This window comes from Cygnus atratus, chromosome 5 (assembly GCF_013377495.2).
Source record: "Cygnus atratus isolate AKBS03 ecotype Queensland, Australia chromosome 5, CAtr_DNAZoo_HiC_assembly, whole genome shotgun sequence".
Lineage (NCBI taxonomy): Eukaryota > Metazoa > Chordata > Aves > Anseriformes > Anatidae > Cygnus > Cygnus atratus.
The window spans coordinates 26,360,776-26,383,631 of NC_066366.1; the positions used below are offsets into that span (position 1 = coordinate 26,360,776).

General features: G+C 36.1%; 1 protein-coding gene across 1 annotated transcript in view; it reads right to left on the bottom strand.

Moving 5' to 3' along the window:
- The window catches only part of AVEN (apoptosis and caspase activation inhibitor), a 96,282-nt gene that overhangs the window by 1,004 nt on the left and 72,422 nt on the right, over positions 1–22,856 (bottom strand). Inside the window, exons 3-5 of the mRNA XM_035539718.2 lie at positions 5,775–5,845; positions 2,472–2,567; positions 624–972 (exon numbers count right to left, since the gene is read on the bottom strand). Coding sequence (XP_035395611.1) covers positions 624–972; positions 2,472–2,567; positions 5,775–5,845 — 516 coding nt within the window. The remainder of the gene's footprint in view (positions 1–623; positions 973–2,471; positions 2,568–5,774; positions 5,846–22,856) is intronic.

Below are 22,856 nucleotides of genomic sequence, written 5' to 3' on the forward strand. Positions count from 1 at the left end.
TTTTTAGCACAGCAAGACAATCATACACAAAAACTGGCGATGCTAAAAATCCTTTTACATCATTGTAGGATGGGGAGGAGGAGGACTACTCTTCATCAGAACTAACAAATGGGAGCGCAACTTCTAATGAAGTCGAATCTCACAATTTCTGAAATATAAAATTGTTTGCATACATTTTTGTTAGAAAAAAGCTTATTTTGTATAATCAATACTAGTAAAATTTAAAAATAGCACTTCTAATGTTATCAGTTCTTCTACATATTATTATTATCATCACAGTGAATGGCTGATAATGTTACATAAAAACTGTATTTTAATCTTCCACTCACTGAGAGTGTCTAACAGTTTTGTTTTGTTTTGCCAAGTCCTAATACCAATGCTGTTCTGTAGAAGAATTAAAGCTTAAAATGAGCATGCAAAAATGGTGAGACTTTAGTTCAGTGGGGAGTTAAAATAAAAAAGGAACAAATGGGTCAGAACATAGCCCCAGATACATTAAATGCACTATGACAGACAGTACTGCTGGCAGTACTGGTGACTTGCTGGTCATGAGCTTAAAAACATTGCTGAGAAAGAGAACAATGAAAATTAAATAAAGGCACCGCAAGGAAGTGAAATCTTACCATTTTCTTTACTCTCCCCTTTCAGATCGTTCTCTGTTGCTGTGTTGTAGAATAATGCACCTGACACAGAATCAATAGGAGCATCTAGCTTTAGTAGAAGATCTAGTTCTTCATCCAAATGGTCAGTCTCATGCTTTGGTTGTTGAGGGGCTCTCTGGAATGGCTCTGCTGCACTTGCCACAGGACCGTGTTTATTTGCAGGCTCTGACGGAGCAACAGAATCACCAACGGGATGGGAGCCCAACACCGTTTCACTCTGAGCCAAAGAATGTCTAAACAGAAGCTCTCTCCTCTTGCTGTCTTCAGTAATTTTAGATTTTATCTGTGGGAGCTCTGCAGGCGTTGATGCCTAAGAATACAAGAGAGGACTTAGTCTTTCTAATTGTTATATAGAATATTAAAAGTCTATTTAATTTGGACTGTAATTCAGACATCCTACATTTGATCACTTAAGAAGGTACAATGAAATTTAGCAGAATTGAATTCAGAAGTAAAAGTAAACTAAAGTTATCTTGATGATGGTTGTACAGTAATAATTATAAAATACAAAACCAAAAAAAAAAAACACACCTCCTTTTATCCCCTAATATGGAATATGAGATTGAATGATAAATCAACAAGTTCCATTGTTTCACAAATACTTCTCTAAATCTGCTTCAATGATATATCATCAGTACTCTGAATTTTGGAGTGACTGAAGTCAGAATTTGGCTAGAAACTATCCATTTTAAACCTTCCCTCCAATATCTCCATCTTGAAAGCAAACTACATCACTAAGTTCATGTCTAGCTGTGTATTTTGAAAAATAGAACTAAATTACAAAACTCAATCAAATATTGAAAAAAAGAAATGCCAACTCATTATTTAACTGTGGAACACACATCCTGCTTTTTTATCAGGATACCCTGGAATTAATACCACTGCAGTATATCTGATGACGGCATCACCTGCCACAATGACAAGATTAAGATTAGATGTCATAACACATGCTGTATAACCCTGCTAAGAGTTCTAGTCTTGGCCTTGCTTCACTTGCAAGAATTTGGAAATAACATTTATTTGTAGATTCCCTTAGACATCACATCTGCAGACGTATTTGAGTTCCCCTAAGAACAAACACAGTTGTGTCAGAAACAGAAGCATTTCATGCAACTCTAAACAGAATTAATATTTCTATGAGAGTCATGTTTCTTTTTCCCCGCTTAAGTAGATGGATCTTATTTCTGTGTGTTTTTTTTTCATTTGTTTGTTTGTTTTTATACTTAAATCTCATTAGTTCTTATCCTCTTATATTTTCTTTTTTCACAGGCTGAAAAAACATTTTTGCTAACATTCTTTTCCACAATTTTCCTTAACCAGAGCATAACATTTTCTTCACATGTTTGACAGTTCTACCTGTTCTAGCACAGATGTCCGTTTGATTCATGGAACAAACATGTATGTTGATATTAGCCATGTAGAAGAGTAAATCACACTTAAAATAATTACCTAATGGGAAAAAAAATGAAAGCACTTCCAAAATTTGGTGCAAGTTTTTAATAGCTGCTTAAAAGAGAAGCAACTATAAGAACAGTATAATTGCTCCATGTCAAACACTCACATACCTGGTTTTACATCCAATTCACTGCACATAGAAGCATTTTGTTTAAAGCTACCAACGAAGCATTAAAATGGCTTATACAGGGGTCTCCCGCTTCACCCACCTTTTCACATGTCAGTCTCAAAAGATGTATTTACTTATAAAATACATTCCAGTTAAATTTTAGGACCAAATTTAAAGTATTCATTCTAGCATAGATTATTTCACTTAGAATATTTCCGTTTTATTGTGAAAATTCATAGCATTACCTGTACAAGTTCAGCGGCTACATTCAACCTCAGATGTAGAGGCAGTTCCAGAAGGGCCTGGGCCAAAGACTGGCAGTCAACAGAAAGCGCAGATAACTGAAATATAGATCAACACACAGCACGCTTGCATTAAAAACAAAAAAGAAGAAACTCTTAATGATTTTAGTCTATTACTTTCTTTTGTTCCACACATTGAAGGAATGTGAAGAACAATCTAAAAATATACAACATCTAAAAGATACTGGCAATAATAGCAGAAATTAAGTTTCAAAAGTACACATGCATGAAGCAGTTTGGCTAAATTACCATATAAACACCTACAAAGCCAATAATCACTTAGACAGTTAAAAATAGAGGGTGAAGTTTTAAAGAAGATATATATGGAGAGCTCCTTAGGCAATGCTTTGAAAATCCAAAGTAGGAAACAGTTCTGCAAGTTGACAATGTCATAAGAGGCTTTTCCAACTCTTAACACCTTTTAACCTGTGAATGTTTCCTTGCAGTGGGAATCACCGGTCTTTAATGAGTTGCTCGTATTTTCTAAGCAAGCTAAGTAGTGTGTGCATAGCTCCCTGCTTTTAATGCCTCAACAACACGGCCCTTCTTACACTTGTTTCCCGATCATTTAAAACATCGTTTTGATGCTTTACAGAAGCAACACACTACAGTTACATACACTCATAAGAAGATGTCAATCAAGAAAGATAAGCTACTGCTGCCCAGTCGCTCAAAAGGTGCAAGGGTCACTCATTCCTGTGACAGATATTAAGTTTCCTTTTTTTCTTGAAAGCTGCATTTTTATTACTTGACATTCCTTCCTCCCTGTTGCTCATCTGTCTTCTAATGAACTCAGGTTGATATTTTACAGATGATTAAAATATTTTACAAATCTCTTCTTTCCAGTCTCATTTTTCATTAAAGCTGTATTCCAATGGTGTTTGCTGAGAGCAGATTTACGAAATAATAACAAAGAAGAACTGAAGCAGTGGCTTTTAAAATTTCTGGCATCCAGATTCTGGACTTGATATTCAGCAATAAAAGGACCAAACAACCTAAGTATCTGTTGGTTAGAATATTTCTTCCGTACTAACAATTTTATTTTATACATGGATCAGTAACCACCATCAAAGAGGATTCATTGGTATTAGTAACCTCAAAAAGTCTCCAACAAGCAACTCATGAACATCTGAACATAATGAACTGCTGCATAACATGAACTGTTATGCAGCAATGAGCTAGAACTACAGAAAACCCTGCTCCTTCTCAGGTACTGAAGACCACAGATGGCCTCTGTATGTTTGCACAGGGCAAGGAAAATCATATGAACCCCGTAACAAGAAACTGTAAAAAGTCAAATATCATTGAATAACATTTAAGTGCATTTGGGAAGAGCTAAGTACACTTGCAAAAAGATTAATGTGAATAAAACATTGTGATTGAAGGTGAAAATAAGGTCAGTTAAGAGGGGAAAAACTGAGGATGAAGAAGGACAGTTCAGAGAATAACATAATGGAAGTAGGAATTCAATATCTAAGTAGGTATTTCACTATAAGTAGTATTTGAATAAAAAAATAAATAAAAACATACAGATCAAAGCAGAATTTAACAAATTATAAATGCTTCATGGCACATGCAGCTATTTGCTCAAAAAAAAGCAGCAGAAGAACACTTTGTTGCTGGAACTGCCAATTTTTACTGAAAAATCCAAATGATTACTACCTGTTTGATTTTTAAATTGCAGTGTTCTGAAACATTTTATTGCAGTTTTATCAATATACAATGAAGCACATTCAGATATAACTTTTGTAAAAATGAAGGATAATAACAACATGAAAGTTTGTTATTGTTCATGTCACTGTTAGTTTCCATTCCACTTTTTTCAAAACTGTTTTGTCATTCCTTCCTACAAATATTAGGGAATCGTAAATATCTGCTACTATTTGTATGCCTTTTCTGCTTCATTTTGTTCCATCACATCAACTTTGGTTTATGATTCTGTAGTAACTTCAAGTATGTGATGAACAGGCAGGCAAAGAACTGGAAACAGCTGAGCTAGGAGGCAAAGGCAAGGAACTAAGCAAAGTGGATTTAGGATGAAAATAAGGACTGAATCCAGCTTTCAGGGAAAAGAAAAATGGACCAGAAACAAAGAGGCTGAAGACCAGAGACAACAGGAAACACCAGCTAATGCTATGAAACCTCCCAGGCCAGGATCCTGAGACTAAAACAAGAAGTCAAAGACAAAAAACTATTTGAAACATGGAATTTGGATTTGGCAAAATGAATGATGATTTAGGGACGGAGATGGAAGAATACGCCCACCACAACACACTTCACAGTTCAGAGTGTGGAGCCAAATCCAGAACTGTGCAGTCTCGGCACAGGCAGACAGAAGACTATCTGTGACACTGACTGGCAATGCAAAACTTCCCTCTGCTCACAGTGGCTTCAGCATACAAATGAATTTCTACATTCAAATCAGCTAAATGGTATAACGGCAAGCCAATGAGGAAATCATAAAAAAAATAATATTCTGGATTTGCACAAAGAAGAGGGAGCAAAGGTCACATGCTTCATTACTGGCATGCTACACAGTGGGAGAGGGAGGAACTGATAAGAAAAAAAAATCATTGAAAGACCATATCCCACTGATGGTTTAAACAAATGCCATGCAAGCCACTTAATTGCATTTCTACATTTTAATTTGACTTTGCAACCTTAATGTAACTTTTATGCAAGGAAGGCAGCTGCAGAGATCAAGACACTTCCAGTATCCTGATATAAATACAACGCACTACTGGTTTCTTTGCCCTCTTTCATATTAGCACAGAGAATCCCCATACAAATAATCTCAGACCTAGTCTGGGTCCCATAGTCACTTTGGAGCTGAAGTTTCAAGTAGAGAACATGCACTGTTAATTTGAATTAACTGAAACACGTTTCATAGTCAAATATACAGATATATTCATTGTTCTGTTACAGTCATTTTGCCAGGCTATTCTCTTAAATACAACTGAAAATGGAAGGCTGACTTTCTATGTCAGTGGAGCAAAGTGAATTATCCTTCTTTGGATGGATTTGTGTGTTCTTTTCTTCTAATGTTACTTATAAACCTAGCCTGCTGCCTTGAATATTCTTCATTAGTAAAGGACAACACTCAAGAGCCTCCAGCATCAGAGACAGATTAATAAAAGTATCTACAAAATAAAAAGTGCTGTCATTGTATTATACAATTTGCTGCTGAAAGTACAACTGCCTATGTATTCTGTGCCAGGTGATTATCCACACAGAAAATTCTGTTACCTGTTTAGAGTGTATGCTTTCTGTATCCCAATCTTTCTCTTCAGCAAAGCGAAACTGCGTAAAGGAATCTCCTACAAAAAAAATAAAATAAAAAACACGTTTATTTTTTTAAAATACAGCAACCTCCCCAAAATTCCAAACCCTACAGAAGTAATTTCAATCAGTAAACCTCACATATTGAGCAAATTTGCTGCTGCATTTAAAATAGTAAATTCCTCTCAGCCAAAGTACAACCGAATGATCTTTTAACCTCTTGCTTACAAAACTGTTCTGAAAAAGGCACAACAAATTAAAAATTGAATGAGGCGGTACTGGGTGCCATGTCAACAAGCAGGATCTTCACTGAAGTCTGATTTGGATAACACATTAAGAATAGGTACAATATTCAGAATGCATTTTTTATAAACGGCTTTGAACATGCTGTAGATACACCTTCTCTATCAACATGCAACCCCCTCCTAACTGGATTACAGACATACTAGAAATCAGTTTGTACTGGCCAAGTAAATACTTTTTGTTGTCTGGTCGCTAAATTCTCCAAACTCCCTCTTCCTTGAGCTAGTCCTTACTCCTGCAAGCCATCAAAAAATGTCACTTGAAGCCATTGAAGCATGAATCTTAATGCATATGCACAAGGGACTGAATTAAAAGAAAACTTAAATAGGGCCAGTTAAACTACACATGTAACCTCTAGCTAAGGCTGGAACCTACCACGTTGCTCCAACACAGAAGTAATTTCCTCTTTCTATAGGTGGGTTATTATTTTGCTGTAAATGATTTCTATTGCAGTACCCCAAGGGGTTTTGAAAGACAGTTCTATAAGCATATTCACTGCAAAAATACTCCAAAATTCCAAGAAATAAAAAAATAAATAGTAAGGTCTATCACAGATGAAACATGAAAGATTAGGGTTGCAGAGAATGAGATAGAACCTACTGAAATAATCATGTAAAATTGGAACTACCAGGAAAACTTCCTAAGTTCTTATGTGTTAAACTCTTTATGTAAAGCAGTAATTAAACTATACTATAACATTGATTACCCACAGTGTATATTCAAAAATAATTCTGGAATAATTAATACATGTTAATAGCTGATGATATATATATTTACACACACACACAAAACTAATATTCAGACCAATCAAGTCACACTTTCAAATGCTTCTATTCAATATACCACTGTCTGCACATTTTTAAACTTGAAAATCAATCATTTTAGACTCTGGCACCATTTAAAGAACTGTTTAGTTTAAATAAATAAGTAAAACAGGAGGTATGGGGCATACACGTCTTGTTACACTTACACTTCTTGTTATCAACTCACAATGCATATTTGTGAACAAATATGCCATAAAAAATTCTCAGGAACAAGAGAATCTCAAGACCAGATGATGACCAGAGGCCTAGAATCACTTTGTGGTAGCACAAAGCATGTATGCTGCTGATGCAGAGCATGGCATATGTCTTCTTAGACCATGCAGTTTGACAACAAATAGCTGTTTTGGGATCTCAATTAAAAAGAAACAGTTGAATTATTGCATTAAGGAGATTAAATTTGATCCTGAGAATTCAGATCACCTGGAAAAAATAAGTTATTTCACGTGCCTAACCGCAGATGCAAATGCTTAACTTGAGCACTCATAGTGCAAACAGCACCACTGTAAGTGAATCCCTCTGTTTCAAAACGTCTAGAACATTGCTAATAAGTAATAACTAAAGCTGAAATTTAAAGAAATCCAGATTCAATCTTCATTCTCATGATTTTACAATAGATACCAAAACGGGCAGATTAATTTATGTATTAACAGCACATATTTTAAGGGTTCAATTTAGTTATAAATGTAAGTTTTTATTGGAAAAATAATTAAACCAAGTGATCCTCAGAGTATTCATACTATTAGAACAAAGCGATTTATTTATGTTTTCTTCAAGACAAAGGAGTGAAATTAAAGAAAATGATTAGTTGGATGCTCTAGGTATCTGAGAATGACCAGATGTAAAGCAGCTCAACAAACCTACCTCATGAGAAAAATCAACCGGGATCAAGAGCTGGTTTATGATTCTCCACACTCATAAAGCTCAGAATAATAGATCCACAGATACCAGATACTGTATTGCTGAATTAAAAGGTATGACTTAAACTGTAGTTTAACTGGGCTTTTTAAATAAATTAACAAAGCATGCCTTTCAAATGGAAAAGCAATAACTACAATTCACAGTAGCACATTTAATGCAAATTAGGTTAATGAGAATGTTGGTCTAGCCAATTATCTTTTCACAAATTCCTTTACCCCAAAAATAATTTCCTTTTGTGCCATGAATACTAATCAAATGTCTTGCAATGGCTCCAAGTTCCTTCCAGTGTAAGAAGTGCTTTTCTTCATTTGAATAGTTTTTATCTTACTTACAAACATGACTTGGCCTTCAAATACACAGCAACTAAAAATAATACACTCAAGTAAACCTTACACACCGTTTTTGGTAAGTTTCACAATGTCTTAATAACCCTTTTTATAACATGTAACCTTACTATGAAAGAATAGCAGTTCTAAAACACCATGCTTTCCTAACACTTGAATACATTTTAAAGCTAAATCAATTGATTCAAACAGAACACGTTTCATAGTCTCATTAGCCCAATTATCTCTTCATATAAATATTCACTGAGTAGTGAATAAAACAAATCCTCCCTGTAACCTGTAATAAACATTTTCTAATACCTGAAATTATAGGAGTATGAAAGTTGAAACACTGAAAAAAACATTTCAGCATGAAAACAAAACTGACATTCTGGTAGCATAATTTTGTTCACTTCAACTTTCTAATTCATAAGAAACAAAAGACACAAAACATGACTGAAGATAGAAGAAAAATATTCTGTACTTTTAGATTTCAACAGATTTTCAAATTGGGCGTGAGTGGGAACAACCAACGTAACATGGTTGTACGTGTTCTGACATGACTGTACCGAAGAACTGCAAAGACAAATACAAGAATCTAAATAATTTTTTAAAACAGAATTTATCTTCTCCCAACTAAGCCTTTTTGATAAACTCACTTGGGGTTTTCCAACTTTTCTTCATTTTCCACTTATTTTATTATGGGAGCTCAAGCCTCTACCTACATGTCTGTTTGGTCAGCAAAATTATATGCAATAAATTTATGCTGGCAGTATGTAGCTGAACCAAATAAACCACATCAGAAAACTACAACTCAGCTACATCTGGGAAATTAACAATGAGACCCAAAGTATCTCAAAGAGCACCCTGTACCTGCTGCTATGCTGGCTAAAGTTCTTCCTGAGTTACTGCATTGAGAAATTCTCACCAAAGATTAAAACATCTATCTTTATTCTAAAGATCTCAGCCAATTTTGCAAGTTATCCCCTTCTCTCTGTATTGATCCCCTGTTCATTACTATGTATAAACAATGCATTATCAAAACAAGCTATCTGCCACCCACCAGTCTTCATAGGCTTCAAAAATGAAGGTGGAAACGTTATTTTTAAGGTGGAAAAAAAAATCAGATTCTCCAACTTAACACTTTTCTGGAGGGAAAAACAATCTGAATTGCATAGCTCAGGCAGGACTGATGGTTGAAATCTTATACAGCATCAATGGTTCACACAGGAATCTGACCGACTCTCTCGAGGAGTCAGAAGGAGGATAAGCAAAATTTTTTTTTTCTTTTATTAGCTCAAGACTTCCTGTAGAAAATCCGAGAGAGAAATCTATAGATCAAAGAAGAAGGTAGGGAACTACTAAGTCATGATTTTTGACCTAACTTATGAGCACAAAGAGAAAGCTAAAGCTTACCAGCCATTTAGTGATGGATTAGTTATGAGTTCAACTTTCTCTAGCTGGAGGAAAAAGGATGAGGAAGAACTTCCACCTATCCATGCCTTGCTCTAACTAGGAGATTTTGAAAACAACATGGAAACAGCAAGAATCGTGGAACAGGCACTTTGGAATGTCATCAGAACCAAAACATTTTTCTTATTGTTACAAAATGTTTCCACATGCTGGGATTTACAGAGCAGTCTATCTACAATTAATGCTTGTTTTAAATAGAATAACTTTGGAGAAATATGACAGAAGATTTCCCTTTATAGGACACCTGCTGGTTCTCCTTCTTTCCTCCTACAAAAGGAGACTTACTGATATACAAATTGATTAGAAATATTCCTCCAACCCTAGAAAATTTGTGTTCTGCAACGGGTTAATATAAATAATTGTATACACATCATAAACAGATACAATAATGTGGCCACAATAAGGTAGTATATATTATAGGGAAGCAGACTTTTGGAAGACACAAAACTTCATGGCAGTTCTAATAACATCACAGATTTCTTTTTATTATTATTATTTATTTCTCTACTTTGATAGCATACACACTGTAACTATTACTTTTACTATGACTAAGGCTTCAGTGCTCTACTTAGGAAATGTGCCATACGCATAGACTGAGTAATAGCAATTTTCAGAACGTGGGCATACAAAAACAACAGATAAAGACCCTGTAAGAACTCAACGTCTATTAATTTTCTTCAAATATTATTAAGATCAGTACATGCAAGTAACTGCAAAGTCTGTCTTTTATCAAGAACATGACAGTTATTTCCAAACAACATGCCTTCACCACAAATACTTCAGCACAACCTACAGTTTTCCCTGGCTCTGCTGTTCACCAGTAGGCTGCAGCGCAATGTATTACAAAATCCAGAAGGCTTACTGCACAGCTCAGCATAAACATTTGAACTAGCAAAAGAATACATATCTATAGGAAAATACTTTTAAATAACATTCTTCTACTGACACCAGTAAAAGATCTTGAGCTCTGTGCAAATATATCGATGCCAAAGATACTCGTTGCCTGCGCTGTGAACTGTAAAGCATGTTTGTAACCAGACTCAGAAAGAATAATGTTCAAAATTAATTCCCTGGCACAAGCACACACTGCTACTAGTTACGTTAAAAAAAAAATATATATATATATATATATATATATATATATATATATATAAAAGACCAAGTAGCAGGATAATCTGATCAGGGTTAAACCACATCCACAAAATTTTAATTCATGTTGCAGATATAGGAGTAAGAAAGGAAGGACCTCTGGAAACCAGTGCTGCTTATGGAACGAAGAACTTCTACACAGGAAGAACAGGGTGAATTTAACATACAGAGGGACTAGTTGATTTTCAGAGGTCCCTTCCAACCTCAGTAATTCTGTGATTCTGTGAAGAAGGCTGCAGACTTGAAAACAAGGTCAGATGCTAGTTTTTCAATTGAGAAGCACAGCAAAGCCAACAAGGGCCAGAGAACATAACGGTGAAAAAAAAAAAAAAAAAAAAAGAGAGAAAAAAAACCACAGAACTTCTGTTTGTTTTTTTTTTTTTATTAAAAGCTAAAGCAGAGGTTAACAAGAGTCAATAAAGGAAAACAGAACAAACAAAAGGGTATTCAAAGAGGTTCAGAGAAACAAACAACAGTACTCCTGCTTCTGCATGAAGACATGTGACCAAGAAACAAGCCAGAAAAGGCTGGGCCCCTTGCCACCTGATGGTGCAGATGCTACAAGTCTGTATGAATGCAAGAAGGGAGAGAGGTCAATGTAACGAGAACTTTTAAATACAAAGATTCTACATGGGACTCAGGAAGTCCTTGGGACATAAATTGTTGCAGGCTATGAAAGTATTTGGGAAAGTAGCCTGCCAGATAGCATGTTCTGGCACCTCACCTCAGGTGGACCCTACATCTACTTCAATACAACCAACCTCAGTCTAAACAAAGGTCTAGTTTTTACCTGTAGAACTCTACAATTAGTTATCTTAATTAGTCATCTTTCTACGAGAAAAACAGGAAGAAAAAGTAGGGAACGCACAGATATGTTTTTATAGTTCTTTTGAGTTGATTCAAATTTTACGTCTGCAGAGTGTGTAAGGAGACAATAGACACAACCATGTATCTATCGTATCTACCATGCAGGAAACGATATAGACAGCCTTAAGCAGACCTCTCCACTTTGTTATTAACTTTTCCAAATTTTCTTAAATGCATCAATACTTTTCACATGCAATTTTTCTTAAATATTTCATGGCAATAGGTCTTAGAATGCAACAAAAATGCAAAATATTAAAACAAAACGCATTAAACAAAAAAAATCATCCAAATGCAGTAGCCTTTTGTCCTTTTCATAAGCACCAATTCCATCTTCTCCATTATTCACTTTTTTACTGAATAAACATTAAAATGATATTTAAGTGTGAACTTACTGATTTCCCCACAGGTTAAACTTAAACCTTTCATTAAGTTTAAGCTATTCACCTTAAATATTTACATTTTTCCTGATGCTTTATGACATTTTCTAGTGTCGTTGTTCTCAGGTTACTAATTTACAACATTTTTAGTGATTTTTAAATGTCATTGCAACCAACTCGGAAGATGAGACGAAGTATAAAACTCCAAAGACTATGCTGGGTTTTGAGCAGTATCACTGAGAAGAAGGGCTGAAAAAAAGCAAAGATCCCCAGGTCACTTAATGCATAAACACTCCTGAGCAGAGACTTCTCGTTTATTTATTTTATGTTTAGTAGCAGCAGGAGGACACAGCAGGAAGTACAAGGTGACAGTCTCCCTACAACAGCTCTTTAGGATGCGAGGGGTGGACATCCTAATGTATTTTGGTAAGCTGCAGGACTGCATTCACTGGCCTAGGTTTTTTTGTGGTGTTTTTTATTGGTTTTGTTTGTTCATTTTTTACCTTGTCTTATTTAAACAAAGTTCCAAGTTAACCAAGTCCATTATATTCATTTGGATTATTGTTCATTCTACCTCCTGAGTCAACAGTGCATTCAATACTGTTGTATTGTAGCTGGAAGGTGGGAATGTCACACAATTCTTTATATCAGATTTATTTTTGCACCTCTCATTTAAGAAAACTTCATATTTAATTGTCATGCTTAACTAAGAGCAATTGTATTGCCTAAATTTGCAGTAGCAAAACCACCATTTTCTGTAAATATGCTGCCAGAATATTTGGCCTGAAAACTTCAAAACTCTTCAAATATCTTTGAAGGATATACAAAGAGCAGCAAACAAAATAACTTCACATCGTACCTCCTTCAAAAAAAAAACAAAAACCAAAAACTCTACTTTTCAAAAATAAAGAAGACAATAATCTTAGAGCTAACAAGTGAACAATTTTAAGTAATACTTTATTTTAAGCAGCCTGCTATTTTTGTCCTGATAATAGTCACTAACGTGGCAAATTAGAGAAAAAAGTCTGCTAACTGCAGTTCTTACATGCCACACAGATACAAACACTGGGAAACTTCTCCGTCCCTCTCCCTCTCCCCCTTCTCTCCAATTTTAATAGCAGACAAGTCATGAAAGTTTAAAACAATTTGACAATTGACTATTCAAGCTTCAATTTTAGGCATTTAAAGCCAGTCAATTTTTGTTGATGGTACCCACATTCCTTGGCAGCCCTTGCACTATTAGAATTTCATAACCCAACAAAGCTATTCTATTTTTTTCTTAGTGTTACAGTTTTATTTGCTGCTCTGTACTTGACAGAACATTTACAACAAAGTGTGTGATTATAGAATCAATAAATATTATTTATGCTGCTGTGCTGGGTATTTTTAATAACATCACTTCGGAATTAGCTGCTTTTTTCCCTAAAGTAGAATTCACTGTTCACGAAAGTGGTACAGGACACCATGTCTATGAGACTTTCCAAAGCATTCATAATTTATAAATTAAGGTACAGGCCTAAAAATATTGAAGCATTTTGATATACTGAGTATGAGGCTTGGCTTTCTTGCAATGAAACATGAAAAGAGATACAGCTTCAGAAAACAAGATACAGGAGGATTTTCTTCTGATACATTAACAAAATGACAAGGATTAAAATTAGCAAAGAGCAAACCAGTTCCATAAGCATGCAAAAGCCAGGGAAGTTTTTGCACATGCAAGGTACTCCTAACTCTCCAAAGATATGAAGTGCAATGGCTTATCAGAGAGTTCTCGGCATCAACTTAAAACTAACAGCAGACTGTTAAGCATTCATTTCAGATGAAAAAATCCAAGCAAGCAGCATACTGGATTTGTCTTACTGAAGGCTAGGAAGCCACTGCATTCTCAATCCCATTTACATTTCTAAGAAAAATTAATATCTATAAAAGCTAGAAGCTTAGCTTTATTTTTAAAGAAACTTGCTTTTTAAAAAGTTATAATTAACTACAGAGGAGTTTTCCCATTGCCACAGATGAATTGTTCAATGTAAAGCTTAAAACCCTGTGTTAATAGAAGTTAAGAGTTCTTCTGAAAAGTGAAAAATAATTGCTTACTATCTACAAGTCTTTGGGTCATGTTAGAAAGCAAGCTGTAGCCACATACAAGCTTCTGTTCATCTTCTTTATCAGGTACCTTCAGGGTATTGTAATGAATTTATTGGAAATAAATAAAGCCTGGGTTAGTTAGCTCAAGTAAGATCATCCGTATCTGCAGTGTTGACCCTGGGCTGCCCTGAGCAGGGCGCAGCATTCCATGTTCCTACCTTACAGTACCTCCTAGCAACATACCTGCAGCCTTCTTACTCAAGCTCTTCTTGCATGGCAGTAACAAGAAGTACAGCTGTCACACAAGTTAAAAAACACAAAGAGATGATACAGAATGAAGAACTACAGTTTTGTGGATGACAAACACCATCTGGGCTGCATATTTACCACTGATACAGAGTGATTCGTGGGTCTGAATAATGCACATTTATTTTTATTTAATTATCCTGTGTTCATATAGCACAGGATTTAAATGTGTGCTCTGGTGTTCATTTTTAAATATTCACTTAGAGGATTTGTTTTTCATCACTGTATTGGCATACTATTAAATAGCATCATAGATATATCAAAACTCAGTTTTTAAGGTATTGAAGGAAGTGATGTATCAGGTAATGATAATAAAGCTAAAAAGAAAAAGAAAAAAGTGTCATATCTATTGACTAGACCTACTCACTTTCTATCACTGTTTACTTGGGGATTTTTCTGTGATCTGGTTCTGTAGTCCAAAAATACGGCTTGCAGATTACTCCTTAATGTATGTAATGTTGTGTTAAAGCTCTCCCTGCCTATTCATTCATCACCCTGCTTGTTCAAGCCTTGATTTTATGGTTATTTTTTAGCTTTTTATATTGTTTAAATCAATTCTTCCAGATTTCTGACCATGATTGTGGTATTTTAAGTCTCTCTCACCTACCTGCAACATAACAAACAGGTGCTGATCACCAAATTCTTTACTTCAGCAGAAAATAACTTGTGAATCACACAGAAAGGACTAAGTACTCTCTCCCCTTTGCCATTTCACATTGCACTGCTTTGCGGTAAACATTTCACTGTGCTCAGAAATACACGACACCTTTCAAATACTATTCTTAGTGTTTGCTTTCATTTCGAATGTGGTGAGAACATCGCGTTTCAAAGAATCAGAGTCTACTAAAAATTTTAGGGTGACAAGAGGGTCTAGGCTGCACTCACGAGCCTGTTGATAGCCTAACATACAGCCTCATCATTTGAGGAAAAGATGAAAAGTCATCTCTTTCTCTGGGCCAGAGGAGTTTTTTCACAGGCTTCAGCTAGCAAACATTACTGTTGCACATCTAAAGGTCAACTTTAAAATGGGAACAATCTTCTCAGCTGTGAAGGAGAGTACTGGGAGTGGATGGAAGGAAAAAAGTCTCCCTCCACTGCCACCAAGAAAAGGATGTATGGTACTGCAGTGCTGTAAAATACAGCCCATTTACAGACTTACAACATCCTTTGTAAAACTCTACAAAGATCTAAAGGATCTACAAACTCTACAAAGATCTAAAAGATCTACAAACAAATGCAAAGATCTAAGACTTGTATTTGTTACCAGTCCTACTACCACCAAAACAGCATCTTCCTGCAGAAGGCTGGTACTTTAGTAAACATTTTAAAATCACTTAAAAAAAAAAATATGGCTACTGCAGAAGCAAAATTAAATTGAATGCTCAGATGAATGATGATCTGGTTAATGACTTACCCAAGTTCTAACGAATCAAGCCACTAAGCTCAATTTAACAACACCTCTGCTTTGTAAAATTCCACAGCACCCAAAGGGAGAAAGTAAATTTTGCTTGTGTCTTTCACATCACCTGGCTTGCTTTTGCTATGTGCAAACAAACAATGCAGTCATTCTAACACGACTCCAAACTTTCCCAAAATGTGTTTGAACAGTAAAGTTAAAGCTAGGCTTTTAACTCGCTAAGAAGTGAATTAAGGAATTGATCATATTCTCACTTAAAGGACAAAAGACAAACGCTTCCAGACGACTGCATACCCATTGAGCAACTTCCAGTTTTCAGAAGACAGACTTCAAAGTATTTAGAGATTAAACATATCTGTCTAGTAATATCATGCAGAGGCTTGCAGATCCACTTCCCACAACACATTATTTTCCAAGTGTTTTCAAAGTCACAAAAACCAACAGTGGAATGAGTACTTCCCATACAAACTTGCCACTAAAGGTCTAAAAGTCCAATCAATCATTCAATAAATAAAAGTCTATTTGGGTCAGTTAAACTACTGCAATAATTCAGCTGTATATTACATATGGGGACATCTAGGATTCTCTCTCTAAAAGTCGAATTAAAATTTACTTGAACTGTCAAAGCTCACCTGCACTTTATTCTTGAGACATGAACTGCTGTAACCAGCTCCCTTACCTACATCTAATCCATGACGAGTCACTGCAGAAGCTAAACGTCCTGCAAGGTCAGCTTAGATGGATGAATCACAACTAGGAATTAGCCCTATGGGAGGGAAAAGCAACAGCAAAGACAGTTTGGGAAGATATCACACACTTCTAGTAAAATACATGTTTCAAATTTAATCTTAACTATCTCTGTGCCCTCAAAGGGAGGGTGGGGTACCTATCACAGAAAGGTTAATGTCAGGTGTAAAAAAGGTACAACGGATTGTCATCCAATTATACTTAGTGATCAAAAAATAGATTGCTGTACTTTTAGAAAAGTATTTCATTGCATTACGTAGTAGCACAACATTTAAGATTAATAATTCACCAGTATTGCACCTAAAAAAGTGCAATAAAATAAATGCAAAAACACCCTTAAATGCTGAAAAGCTGTGCATCTCACTAGTTCTACAAAAATGAAGACACAACAGTTGAATATGACTCACACCTAAAACATATATGAAAAATATTGTCACCCTTAATTGAATGCATTCAATTCAGAGAAATAAAACAAGGCTTGACAATGGATAATCTTAGAAACAATCTTCTGTGACTTCTGTGACTGATGAAATGCACACCAGGAAATTTCAGAAAATGCCACCTACAGAATTCATGAGCAATCTTTCTGTTTATCTTGTATGCATTTCACTGTGAGACTTTCCAAGCAAGACAATAAAAGGGCGATGGAAGTCATCGGCCTTGCATTACGCCAGACTTACTCAAAGATATTTACAATGCAGATACCTCAATCCATTTTTAGTCACAGACAAAATTATGAGTAGAAACCAGTGTTGCTATTTTGCAAACCCATATTACATTAGTGGGTGTTTTAAAGAGGCCTCCAAGACTTCCTGGCCTTACAATTAAGGTGCCTGGTCTGTGGCAGCCTGTGTAGCTGGTTGTGCCAGTGGGGATATGAGTACCTTATATTCAATGCTCACTACTAGTTGAACCTGCAAACAGGAAAGCAGCAGCCACGTCCACTGGCCTGGGCTGGACAAGCCCCAGGGACTCTGGGCTAGGCAGAAGGAATCCACCAGAGCTGCTGACATTAGCAGCTGTTTATAACATCCCCTAACAAAAACAATCAAGGAACTCGCTCTAAAATTTTTGTTCTGAATAAAGAAGGTGAACCTCTTCATAACCATCACAGAATGTAAGGAAGAAAACTAAAACTGTATCTCAATAATTCAATCAATGCACATTTCTTTTGGCAGATGTGTTCAGTGTGCTTGAGTAAGACTGTCACTGTGAAAGAATATGAAGTAAGACAACAATGTTTTCTACTTTTTTCTTCGTGGCTAGAAGGAAAGCATCTTTCATGAAAATGCGCAGAAGTGAACGTGGCTACCAGATGAAGGAGATGCCAATGGAGAAGAGCCAGATTCATGACTGGTATCATTTTGGTATAACAAGGAATGTTATATCCTATGTACAACGCTGCTACAAGCAAACATGAAAATGTCAAGAAACCATCAACTGGAAAGTACCATCCACATATGCTAGATTCAGATAAACTATGGGAGAGGTTCATTGACAACATGTCTAATGCATCATCCAGTGTATTTGATAAAGTTAAGAACAAAGGGAAGCGTGGCACTGACTACGTTACCATTAAAATCTTTTCATTGGAAAATGTGTCTTCATGTATGATTTCTTTCTTCAGTTTGAGAAGATGAGTTTAAAAGGCATAATAAATTCTGATTCAGATGACTGTAAACATTGCACTGGGTATAGTAAAGCAAATTACTTCTCCCAGCTTTTGTCATCCAAATGTGTCCTGAGAGTCAAGCATATAGACTGTACGTTTCAAATAATTAGGAAAACTAAAACTGCTGGGCCCACTTCGAATTACAAGTAATTCCGGGTTACCTGACAGTAATAGCCTAAGGCAGAAAAGCATGTATCAATCATATAAATATGGCTCTATACCAAACGTTGATTCAGACTGTCCCTGGAACAAATATTGTAATGTGTATTGTTTGGAGTTTTACAGGTGGATATTGACTGAAGTCCTACATCGTGGACTCCCCGTTGTGACCTATCTTCCAAAATCCCAGGAAGTTTTGCCCTCTCAAAAAAACCTATACCCAGTTGCTCTACAATGCACTTATCTGGACTGTAGATTCATTTAGCTTCTTGCATGTCTATAAATAAATAATGGAAAAAGCTATTGCATGAGGTGCTACATGTCTGTAAGAGGTCGCCTGACACAAAAGGTGACTAAGTTCAGACTGGAAACTGCAAACTTGATTTCACGATGCAGTTTGTCATCCATTAACAGTGCATTTGCTTATGGTTCTTTGAACCCAGAATTGTGGCTGTAGATTTTACAGGGCAGATATAGTTAAAAGGTCTACTGTGTAATTTTTCAGGGGGTACCTTTCATAAGAGGCTATTCAAAAGGGTAAACAAACCTTCTACAGGTGTATTATTTGAAGGCTTCCTCTGATACCTTTTATATTCTTGGACCAGACCTATGACTATATTTGGTAGTCACTGAATTTATTCATTGGACATGGCTTTCATAAGCCAGTCATCTTCATACAGGAACAACTGCACAGCCTGGCAGCATACACTGGCCACAACCACTGTGGTGTCTTCCTAAATATTCTCACTGTCATCCAAAAGTCAAACAAGCACCTGCACAGATGCTTAATACAAGAATATAATAAATAACTGTATTCTTATTAAGAATCTCAGAATGTTGGCTGGATGGTTACTTACAGAAGTAGGTACCTTTGCTATTGCTTTTAATCTGGAAATGGACAAAAAACAACCAATGTGAATATGACACAGCAGATGGAGGTGTTCAATTCCTCAACCGAATTCAGCACCTTTCTTCTTTGGAAACAAGAAATAATAAAGTCTCTTCCTCTGTGATAAGAAGATACAAATCCATGCCTCCGGCTATGATAAGGGTTTACTGTTTCTTTCAACAGTTTTTTCAACGAGACGCGTTCCTGAGAGTAGAAAAAGGACAGCTCAAAACAGATAATATGTGCATTTTGTGAATTGTTTACCCCTTTGATCAGCAGTCTTCTCTATGACCTGAAAAAAAATTACAGATGCACTTTTCTTATGGGCAGAGGATTATGAAGAACAGATATGATCAAGATTAAACAACCAGTCAGAATGTGTGCTTGCTTGGCGAAAACTGTGTCAGCTGATCTACTGTCATCTCCCTGGGTTTCTCTACAGGTTTCAAACACCGACAGAAAGCAGTCACTAAAATCTGATCACAAATATCCCTGTACTAAAGCTTAAGTACATAATTTTATACTGCTGTATTTGAAATCTGTTGCTCTGGATGGATACCATTAAATTGTGGGTTTATGTGACAGGAAGAAATACCACTGTTTTATGAAAGTTCCTACATATTTGACGTTTAAGACTTGAATAAAAGTAGTTAATGTTTTATTCCATCAGGATCTCAAATAAGACTGAGAAATGTACAGATGTTATAGCTACCCAGAAATACAAAGAAACATGGGATAAGCAAAAATTCTCATTGCATTTTTCTCCTATCAGTCAGCAGGTACAATATTAGCAGCTTCTGGTTTATTGAAAAAATATTTTTGGTTGTTAAGTAGATCCTGGTGGAATCGAAAGTTTTAACAGCACCTATTTCTATTTCTGAAGGAAATGACATCTAACTATGCTGTAATTTTAATCTTAAACCTACCCATAACATAGAGAACTAGTATATCCAGTAAAATTGGAGTTTTGATCTCAGGGTACTATGTCCTTGGAGAGGAACATGAAAAATGAATGAGGGATCAGAGAATGTATTTCACAGACTGTTGTCACTGAAGCGACAGCCAAAGAGAAGCTAATTTTCGGAATAGAAATCTGAATTTCACAGTCTGAGTATATGACAACTAACCTTATGGTGACACTTGATTTCTTCTCCCTGTGGGACAGTTCTTCTTAGCTCCTAAGGTCAGACCCTCTAAGCAGCTCTAAAGATTTTTTGTGTAGGAAGAAATATATGTCTAGCGCTTTCTTGTAAGACTTTTGAAAATAACCTAAGACAAAATGTGAACACTATTCTTATAAAGCCTGGGAAAAAAAAAAAAAAAAAAAAAACACTATTGCTGCATTCTCATTTTAAAATATCACATACATCAAGCTACCATCAATAGGTACGTATTACCCTACTTGGGAATATGTTTTTTCTTCTCTGCATTTTCCTGATGCAACCAACAACACACCTTAGCAGATATGAAAAAAAAAAAAAAGTATCCTTTAATTTACAAATATACCAACAATGAAAGACTGCAGTAACCAGTCTAAATGAAAAACTTGAAGATACCTAAACAGAAGCTGTTGTGCTGTGATGTTTATTCTCAGAAAAGTACATACTTTCCCTTGCAAGTTTTCAGAGAACAGGAAAGCAGTAGTCCTCATATGGCACATGTATGAAATAAAATCTCGAGTCTTAAGCTTTAGTTCCAATAAGATGTTGCTTTAAAATAATCCCTTAAAGCTTCAGTTGTTATTGAAGACCAATGAAGTACCAACACAGCAAAATATTTCCTGTAAGAACAAGAGTAGAACTGTCAATTATGTGCCAGAAGCTTTATCATTTCTCCCCTCTATTTTTTCAGTTGTGTATGTTGCAATGCTTGGCTCTAAATAAAAAAAGGAATAACTTTTTAATATCTTTTGAAGCAACTACTTATCTGCAGAACTACAATGAAAGTTTCAATAATGGTTAAAAAAAAAACACCACACACACACACACAGAAGAAACACACAAGCTAAAAGAGATGGCCAAACACAGGCAAAACAAGAACACAACAATCATTCCAAATAAACACACTAGTTAAAAGTGATACAGTTTTACAGATATTCAAGTCTAAAACACAGTTTCAGAAACTGCAATTAAGGAATAATATCTAAAAATAAAACATCTTATTTTCAAAAGACAGATTTTTCTGCAAGGCAGCTGCTTTTAGAAGTGCATAAAAATGTACAAGGACCTACTTCCACTGAAACAATGTTCACTGGGTCCTGAAGTTTCATTTCCACAACTAGCCAAACCCCAGTAATCTGTACTGACCAATCTCTTCCCCTCACATCAATCACCTTTAGATAACATTGTTATGTAGATAAAATAGAAATAACATTTTGTTGTAGCAAAATCTGAAGGAAGTGATCAGACGATACAAAATATAATGGCAAGTTTAACTTAAAACCTCTGGCACAAATCAGGCCACTTCACTCCAGGAAGTACCTAGTCATATTTACGATCCCACATTTTCATTCTTAAAAAATACCGGGTAACTTTCCGTACCACAAACATTTACTATGTGAAGTTTATGTTGGAGCTTTTTTGTGTTAACCCATGCTGTCATTCTTTACACACAGCATAATATAAATGGTGGTGTTCAGCACTGCAGTGGCTAACGTACAGGAAGCGCCTGTATGCGCCTGGCTCCTAGAATCTACCCCAGGCCAGAGAGGAGACGATGCTGCTCACGCCTGCATCCAGCCACACCACAGCCACAGCGGGAAGCATCATAGAGCTCCCCCTGGCTCTGGGAGCTATTCCACTCTCACCTCCTCTCACTCAGGTCCTAGCTGTGTGGCTGCACCTCCCCCCTTCACGTTGAATCCTGACCGAGCTGCCTCACCTTGCCAAACCACCAGAAAAGCATTGCTTTTGGTTTGCCAGTTTCACTTTTTGCCCTTTTAGCCAGCAGCCACAGAGCAACAGAAGTGGCACAGCACAAGAAGTGGACACACACTGTCAGGAGCGACCAAGAGAAACGATAAGCCACGGTAAAGCAGGACTCTTTAGCTCCACTGAAGACCAGAGTAAGTCCCTTCATTTTCGTGTCTGAAACTGAAGAAATAAAAATGCAACAAGCTCAATTTCTTGGAAATTGAGGTCTGAAAGTAACATTACTTGCTAATAAGAAAGAATCCATTCACTTTGAAACTGAGAATATTACTCGCAATGAAAAGATTTTTCTGAGAAAGTATGTACATTTACGAAGCTGAAGATAAAAGCCCACGTAAGAAATGGGCTTGAATGCATTTTGCATGTGATGAAGTCAGCACAACGCACACAGCACAACTACTGCAGCCACCTCTCGCTTACTAACACCTCTTCCTCAGCCTACTGCCTTAGAGCAAAGCATTCACTTGTGAATCCTCGGCGAGAGAGATAAATATTTCAGAACATGTTTTTCTGACAAAACTGGGGCAGAGTAGCCATGCACCAGAATTTGAGCCATTAAATAGAATTTCTTGGTGTGTTTTCAAGGATGAAGGGGAGGAAAATGGAACAA